Source organism: Trichechus manatus, unplaced genomic scaffold (assembly GCF_000243295.1).
Source record: "Trichechus manatus latirostris isolate Lorelei unplaced genomic scaffold, TriManLat1.0 scaffold00045, whole genome shotgun sequence".
Classification (NCBI taxonomy): Eukaryota; Metazoa; Chordata; class Mammalia; order Sirenia; family Trichechidae; genus Trichechus; species Trichechus manatus.
This window is the reverse complement of record NW_004443981.1, coordinates 18,127,257-18,136,383: the sequence shown is the minus strand read 5'-3', so window position 1 is coordinate 18,136,383 and position 9,127 is coordinate 18,127,257. Positions and strand designations below refer to the sequence as shown.

Below are 9,127 nucleotides of genomic sequence, written 5' to 3'. Positions count from 1 at the left end.
ATCTCTCATGAATATAGATGCAAAAATTCTCAACAAAATTCTAGCCAATAGAATTCAGCATCATATCAAAAAAATAATACACCACAACCAAGTGGATTCATACCAGGTATGCAAGGGTGGTTCAACATCAGAAAATCAATCAGTGTAATCCACCACATAAATAAAATAATCACATGATCATCTCAATCGACACAGAAAAGGCATTCGACAAGGTCCAACACCCATTCCTGATACAAACTCAATAAAATAGCTGTAAAAGGGAAATTCCTCAGCATAATAAAGGGCATCTATACAAAACCAACAGCCAACATCATTCTTAATGGAGAGAGGCTGAAAACATTCCCCCTGAGAACAGGAACAAGGCAAGGATGCCCTTTATCACCACTCCTATTCAACACTGTGCTGGAAGTCCTAGCTAGAGCAGTAAGGCAAGAAAAAGAAATAAAAGGCATCCAAATTGGTAAGGAAGAAGTAAAACTGTCCCTATTTGCAGATGATATGATTCTATACATGGAAAACCCAAAAGGCTCTATGAGAAAACTACTGGAACTAATAGATTCAGCAAAGTAGCAGGATACAAGATAAACATACAAAAATCAGTTGGATTCCTATACACCAATAAAGAGAACTACGAAAAGGAAATCAGGAAAGCGATACTATTTACAATAGCCCCTATAAAAATAAAATACTTACGAATAAATCTAACCAGGGATGTAAAAGAACTATACAAAGAAAACTACAAAACACTACTGCAGGAAACAAAAGAGACCTACATAAATGGAAAAACATACCATGCTCATGGATAGGTAGACTCAACATTGTGAAAATGTCAGTCCTACCCAAAGCGAGCTACAAATATAATGCAATCCTGATCCAAATACCAACAGCATTCTTTAAAGAGATGGAAAAACTAATCATTAACTTTATATGGAAAGGGAAGAGACCCTGGATAAGTAAAGTGCTATTGAAGAAGAATAAAGTAGGAGGACTTACACTGCCTGACCTCAGAACCTGCTATACAGCTAAGGTAGTCAAAATAGCCTGGTACTGGTACGGTGACAGACACATTGACCAATGGAACAGAATTGAGAACCCAGATATAAATCCATCCACCTATGGTTACCTGATCTTTGACAAGGGCCCAATGCCCATCAAATGGGGAAAAGACAGTCTTTTCAACAAATGGTACTGGCAAAACTGAATGTCCATCTGCAAAAAAATGAAATAGGACCCATATCTCACACCATACACAAAAACTAATTCAAAATGGATCAAAACCCCAAAACTATAAAGATCATAGAAGAAAAAATAGGGTCAATGCTAGAGGCTCTAATACATGGCATTAACAGTATACAAACCATAACTAACAATACACAAACACCAGAAGATAAACTAGATAACTTGGATCTTCTAAAATTAAACACTTAGGCTCATCAAGAGTTAACCAAAAGAGTAAAAAGAGAACCTACAGACTGGGAAATAATTTTTGGCTATGACAAATCTGACAAAGTTCTAATCTCTGAAATCTACTGGAAAATGTAACACTTCTACAACAAAAAGACAAATATTCCAGTTAAAAAATGGGCAAAGGATATGAACAGACACTTCACCAGAGAAGACATTCAGGTGGCTAACAGACACATATGGAAATGCTCACAATCACTAGCCATTAGAGAAATGCAAATCAAAACCACAATGAAATACCATCTCACCCTGACATTACTGGCATGAATCAATAAAACAGAAAATAACAAATGTTGGAGAGGCTGCGGGGAGATTGGAACTCTTATGCACTGCTGGTGGGAATGCAAAATGGTACAACCATTTTGGAAAACAATATGGCGTTTTCTTAAAAAGCTAGAAATAGAAATACCATATGATCCAGCAATCCCACTCCTAGGAATATATCCTAGAGAAATAAGAGCCGTCACACGAATAGATATCTGCACACCCATGTTCACTGCAACATTATTCATAATAGCAAAAAGATGGAAACAACCTAAGTGCCCATCAACAGATGAATGGATAAACAAACTATGGTACATACACACAACGGAATACTACACAATAATAAAGAACAGGGATGAATCTGCGAAACACCTCACAACATGGATGAATCTGGAGGGCATTATGCAGAGTGAAATAAGTCAATCACAAAAGGACATACTGTATGAGACCACTATTATAAAAACTCACAGAAAGGTTTACACACAAAAGGAAAGAACCTTTCATGGTTACAAGGGAGGGGAGGGGTGGGGAGGGTAAAACACTAACTAGTTGGTAGATAAGTGGTAACTTTGGTGAACGGTAAGACAGTACACAATACTGGGGAGGACAGCACAGCTTGACCAAGGCAAGTTCATGGAAGCTCCAAAGACACATCCAGACTCCCTGAGGGACCGAATTACTGGGCTGAGGGCTGGGGACCATAGTCTCGGGGAACATCTAGCTCAGTTGGCATAACAGTTTATAAAGAAAATGTTCTGCATCTTTGGTGGGTTGCATCTGGGATCTTAAAAGCTTGTGAGAGGCCATCTAAGATCCTCCACTGGTGTCACCCCATCTGGAGCAAGAGAGAATGAAGAAAACCAAAGATACAAGGGAAAGATTAGTCCAAAGGTCTAATGGACCACAAGTACCACAGCCTCCACCAGCACAACTAGATGGTGCCTGGCTACCACCACGGACTGCTCTGACTAGAGTCACAATAGAGGGTCCTAGACAGAGCTGGAGAAAAATGTAGAAGAAAATTCTAACTCACACACAAACAAAAAACCAGACTTACTGGTCTGATAGACACTGGAGAAACCCCTGGAGTATGGACCCTGGTTTCCCTTTTAACTCAGTACTGAAGTCACTCCTGAGGTTCACCCTTCAGCCAAAGATCAAACAGGCCCATAAAACAAAAGAAGACTAAATGGGCACACCAGGACAGGGGCAAGGATGAGGAGGCAGGAGGGGACAGGAAAGTTAGTATCGGGGAACCCAGGGTCGAGAAGGGAAGAGTGTTGACTTGTCATGGGGGTGGCAACCAATGTCACAAAACAATATGTGTATTAATTTGCTCTGTAAACCTTCACCTAAAATACAATAAAAACAAACAAATAACAAAAAAAAGAAAAAAAAAGGAGAGAGAAGGAAGCACAGATACCACCAAGAAGTACCTCGATACCACCAAGAAGAAGAGATGGGAGTGGATTGCGTGCTTTGGACACGGGGTCCCTGTGCTGACAACCTCCTAGAACCAGGAGACGGAGAGAGAGAGCTATGACATCAGAGATGGCGCAAGATGGCGGGAAGCAGCAGCAGAGAAACAGTGGCAGCAGAACCAGGAGACTGGCGTGAGATGGCACGGGAACTGACCCCTGGATCGAGAGAGAGCTGAGTGCCTTTGGTCAGGAAGCTTTCTGGTGCAGTGGGTTGCCTTTAGGCACTTACCGGCAGAGTCAAAGAGCTTTGTAACATTCACCCAAGCAGGGCAGAGGCCGGGCTGAGGGGCTGAGGGCCAGAGAGAGGCCTATCTATGGACATGGCTGAGAAGAGGCTGTCCTGATCAACATGGACCTTCTACCGGAGCCCACAGAGAGAGAAAGCCTTCCCTGCGAGCTGGTGCTCTGAATTCAGACTTCTAGCCCCCTCAACTGTGAGAAAATAAATTTCTGGTTGTTAAAGCCAACAAAATTCGAAAATTATTGAAGAATATCATTAATACCACATGCAATTAAATTTTGCTCACTTTTTTATATCTCAAGAGAGATTGACTCAATATACAGCCTAATCCTGTAAATTGAGTCCTGCCTCATTAACATAACTGCCTCTAATCCTGCCTCATTAACATCTTTGAGGTTGGGATTTACAACACATAGGATAATTACATCAGATCAAAAAATGGTGGACAACCACACAATACTGGGAATCATGGCCTACCTAGCCAAGTTGACACACATTTTAGGGGGACATAATTCAATCCATAACATTCTACCTTTTGGGTCCCCAAAATTCGTGTCCTTGCCACAGGTAAAACATATTCACCCCATCGTATCATAGCAGAAGTCTTAAATCAACTCCAAGTCCATAATCTCCTGGGGCAGAATTCCTCTTGATCTGTGAAATCTAGAATACGGGTTATCTGCTTCCAAAGTACAATGGTGGGACAGCCACAAGCTGAACCTTTCCATTACAAATGATAGAAATTGGAGGGAAAGAAGGGATAACAGGCATCGAGCAAGTCAGCAGAACACCCTACATTAGCTCTCAAGGCTTGAAAATAATCCTTTGTTCTCTGAGACCATTTAGGCAATGACCCTGCTCTCCAGTGGATTGCATGTTGCTGTGATGCTAAATAAGTCTCAGCGGAGCTTCCAGACTAAGACGGACTAGGAAGAAAACTTGGTGATCTGCTTCTGAAATCAGCCAGTGAAAACCCCATGGATCATAATGGTGTGATCCACAGCCCATCATATGGATGATGTAGGACTGGGCAGCCTTGTGTTCTTTTGTGCGTGGGGTTGCCATGAGCTGGGGGCTGACTTGACAGCAGCTAACAGCAACAACACACCAACATGCTATGTGTTGTATAGACTTCAACCTTAATTAAGAAGTTTAATTCCAATTTGTTTTCTTAACTATACATAGTTTTCTCCTAGTATTTTATCCTGAAAATTCTCAAACAAAATAAAGGTGAAAGAATTGTACAGTGGACACCATACACCCACCTCCCAAGTCTGCCGTTAGCACATGGCGATCCTTGCTCTGCCCCAGATCCTTCTTCTCCCCACCTGCCTCGCATCCCTCAGCCATCTTAGTTTTTGGTGCATTTCAAAGTAATATGCATACATCCATGTACTACCCCCACCACCAGGTTTCAGTATTTGCTTACAGTTCTTTTTTCCTTTTGAGGTAAAACTGACATAAGATGCACAAATTCTAAGTGTCCCACAGATGACTTCTAACAAAAGTACAACCTGTGCAGTCCACTCCCTTCCAAGACATAGAACATCACCATGGCTCCATATTGCTCCTCGTGCTCTACTACCAGTCAGTCCCTGCCCCATCCCTACCCCCAGAGACAACTGCTGTTCTGATAGTTTCCACCATAGATACCTTTTGCCTGTCATAGAACTTTACATACATGGAATCAAATAGTGTGTGCTCTTAGCATGCTTTTGAGATTCATCCATGTTACTGTATGTGCTGAGTAGTAGTATTGCATTGTGTGAATACATGACAGTTAAACTATAGATTTTCTGTTGATGGCCACCTGAGATGTTTTCAGTTTGGGGCTCTTAGGAATAAAGCTGGTGTGAACATTCTCATACAAGTCTCTTTGTGGACTTGTGGTTTCATTTCTCTTGGGTAAATACTTAGGTGTGGAATTGCTGAGTGATAGAATAGGTGTATGTTTAGCTTTATAAGAAGTTGCCAGGCCTTTTTCCAGAGTGGTTGCACCAGCAGCAGCTTATGAGCATTCTAGTTGCTCCATGTCCTTGCCAGCATTTGGTGGTATTGTGGGTGTGTGGCGGTGTTGCAGTATAATTTGCATTTCCATGATAACTAATGATGCTGAGTACTTTGTCATGTGCTTACTGGCTGTTCACTTTCCTTTGTGAAGCATCTGTTTGAAACTTTTGCCCATTTTTAAAATTGGATGGTTTATCTTTTTATTATTGAATTGTAAGAGTTCTATATATATCCTAGATACTAGTTCTTTGTCAAATATGTTTTGCAGATGTTTTCTCCCAGTTTTTGGCTTGCCTAATCATGTTATTAATATTGTCTTAATTAAGTTTGATGACATTTAACTTATCAACTCTTTATTTTATGGTTATCGCGTTCTAACGTCCTATCTAATAAAGTTCCGCCCAAGTGACCAAGATACTCTCCTGCGTTTTCTTCTCTAATTGCTTTACAGTTTAACTTTTACCTTTGGGTCTATGATCCAGCTCAACTTCATTTTGTGTATGGTGTGAGGTAGGGATTGAATTTAGCTTTTTTTCTATATGGATATACAGTTGCTCCAGCACCACTGAAAAGACTTTGCCCTCCACATTGACGTGTTTTGGCACCTTTGTAAAAATCAAACGCCAAATTGACTGTGTGTGGGACTCTGGGCTCCCTTGTTCTTGTTGTGGATCCTGATGCCACCACCGCACTGCCTTGATGACTGTGGCTTGGTTGTAAGTCTTGAAGTCAGCTGTGTAAGTCCTCCAGCTTTGCCTTCTTTTTTCAAGATTGAGTTGAATACTTTAGGTCCTTTGCATTTCCATATAAATTTGAGCTTTGGATTGCATTGATTCTATAGATCAGCTTGGGGGCCATTGACATCAACATTGAGTCTTCCAGTTAATAAAATGGCATGTATGTCCATTTATTTAGGTCTTTTAAAAATTCTATCAGTAACGTTTTGTCACTTTTAATATACAAGTATTGCACGAATTTCATTAAATATATGTCTGTTTTTATATTTTCTGATGGTCTTGTAAATGGAATTGTGTTTAATTTTATATCTTTTGCTGCTAATACATAAAAATATAAAATACAATTGATTTTTGTATATTAACTTTGTGTCCTGCGACCTTGCTAAATGCAATTACTAGTTCTAGAAGTTGTTTTGAGGATTCCTTAGCATTTCCTGTGAAAACAATAATGTTGTCTGTAAATAGAGACAGTTTTCCTTCTTCCTCTCCAATCTTCATCCTATTTCTTTTTCTTGCCTTATTATTTGTTAGGGTCTCTAGTACAAGTGGTGAGAGTGGGTGCATCCTTGCCTTGTCCCCAATCTTGGGGGAAAGCATTTGCCATTTTGCCACTAAGTATGAGGTGAGTTGTGGGATTTCTATAGTTGCCTTTTATCAGATTAAGTTTCTGTCTATTCCCAGTTTGTTGAGTGTTTTTATCATAAATGGGTCTTAGATTTTTGTCAGATGCTTTTTCTGCATCATACGGAAATTATCATACTGGATTTTTCCCCTTTGTTCTGTTCATGATGGTAAATTCCATGGATCAAATTTCCATTGTTAAACCAAACCTGCACTCTCGGGATCAGCCTGCTCCCTCATGATGTGACCCTTCTTCTGTATTGATGCAGCTTCTTAGCTAGTATTTTTTTTAAAGATTTTGAGTCTGTGTTCATAAGGGATACCGGTCAATAGTTTTATCTTTATGGGATGTCTTTGCTGGGTTTTCTATCAGGATTATGCCTGCCTCATAAAATGAGTTGAGATTGCTTTCTGAAAGTGAAAACCATAGTCATTTCTTCCTTAAATGTTGATAGAATTCACCAGGGAAGCCACATAGTCTGGAGTTTTTTGTGGGAAGGTTTTTTGATAAATTTAATTCCTTCAATAGATACAGGACTATTCAGATTGTCAGTTTTGACAAATTGTATTTTTCAAGGAATTTGTTCACTTTATAGAAGTTGTCTAACTTGTATAAGGTTGTTCATACTCTTCCCTTATCCATGTAATGTTACAGCATCTACAGTCATAACTTCTCTCATTCATATTGGTAATTTCTGTCTCTTTTCCTTGATCAGTCTAGCAAGGGTTTGTCAATCTTGTAGATGTTTACAAAGGACAACTTTTAGCTTTGTTGATGTTTTCTGTGGTTTGTCATTATTTCTGCTTATACTTTTAGTGCTGCCTTCCTCTCATTTCCTGGGGTCTGGCCCCGCTCCTCTGTCCCCGCGGCCCCTCCTGGTCTGCCCCGCTCCTCTGTCCCCGCGGCCCCTCCTGGTCTGCCCCACCCCGTCCCCGCGGCCCCTCCTGGTCTGCCCCGCTCCTCTGTCCCCACGGCCCCTCCTGGTCTGGCCCCGCTCCTCTGTCCCCGCGGCCCCTCCTGGTCTGGCCCTGCTCCTCTGTCCCCGCGGCCCCTCCTGGTATGTTGGTCTCTGCTGTGGTGTGACCTGTCTCACACCGCTGTGCCCCACAGTGGGTGAAGCTCCTTGAAGGCTGAGGGAAAATGTGCCTGTGCTCACTGGCCTTGGCGCCCACCTCCGAGAAGTCTGTGGCTTGTGTAAGGTTGTCGCACTCTGGAGCTTTCTTCCTCCGTGGTCCATCTGAGGCCCCGGGGTTTTCCTCTGGGCACATGGTCTGGGACTTCTGATCCGGCACCACGGAGCTGTCTCTATTACTGACTCCTTGAGGCTACAGCAGAGCCTTGAATGGCACTGATTTTCATGTCACTTGACAAGCTGCCTCAGTTGCTGACCTGTGCTTTATCTTTTTGCTCACACACGCCGTCTGAGCTTTGAATCGTATAGGACATCTTCTCAGTACTGTTTACGCATTTGATCGAAAGAGGCCTGGTCCCACGTGAGCATCCCAGTGGCTCTTCCCTGGAGTGATGGCACTGTTCATGGTGTTCACAGGATCCCGTTACCCAGGGTGCCCGGTGTCTGTCCGTCTGTCTCCCAGGAGACCGTGGGCCTTGTGCAGAGGAGGGCCCATGCTCACGTCTGTCTTCTGCCCAGGAGGCTCTTGTACTGAGCTTGGGTGTGTCCGCCCGTTTCCTTGCAGGGTCAGCCCACACAAGACCCCTCATGGTGGTGGCCCTGATTGGGGAGGTGCTGCTCGTGGAGGCCCGGGTTGAAAAACCCCTCCTTCCCATTCCCTGTTGTCCTGCCAGGGGCCGGCCGAGGTCTCCTTTCCCTGGCACGGGGGCGCGGGGGGTTCCGTCAGCCTGGTGCTGCCACCTCACTCTCCCTCATGCCCAGATGCTGGACTTGGACTTAGCAAACCCGAAGGCCCCGCTCGCTGGGCATGCTGTTGCTGCTTCTATAGAGTGTCTGGGTGACCTGCGCCCCCACCTACCATGCTGCTCCTTGACTTCTGCTCCAGACATGCTCCTGGACCTCAGCGACCTGCTCCAGGTACACCTCACTCCTCAGCTCAGGGGGCAGACATGTCCACACACCCGCAGGAGGGTGGGGACAGACACGTCCATGTCCACACACCACGGGGGCCTGAGGGCGCGCGGGACAGACGTCCACACACCACGGGGGCCTGAGGGCGCGCGGGACAGACGTCCACACACCACGGGGGCCTGGGGGCGCGCGGGACAGACGTCCACACGCCACGGGGGCCTGGGGGCGCGCGGGACAGACGTCCACACGCCACGGGGGCCTGGG

General features: G+C 43.7%; 1 protein-coding gene across 1 annotated transcript in view; it reads left to right on the top strand.

The window, feature by feature from the left end:
• The window catches only part of BRF1 (BRF1 RNA polymerase III transcription initiation factor subunit), an 86,195-nt gene that overhangs the window by 32,548 nt on the left and 44,520 nt on the right, over positions 1 to 9,127 (top strand). Inside the window, exon 4 of the mRNA XM_004376761.2 lies at positions 8,838 to 8,869. Within this exon, the coding sequence (XP_004376818.1) occupies positions 8,838 to 8,869 (32 nt within the window). The remainder of the gene's footprint in view (positions 1 to 8,837; positions 8,870 to 9,127) is intronic.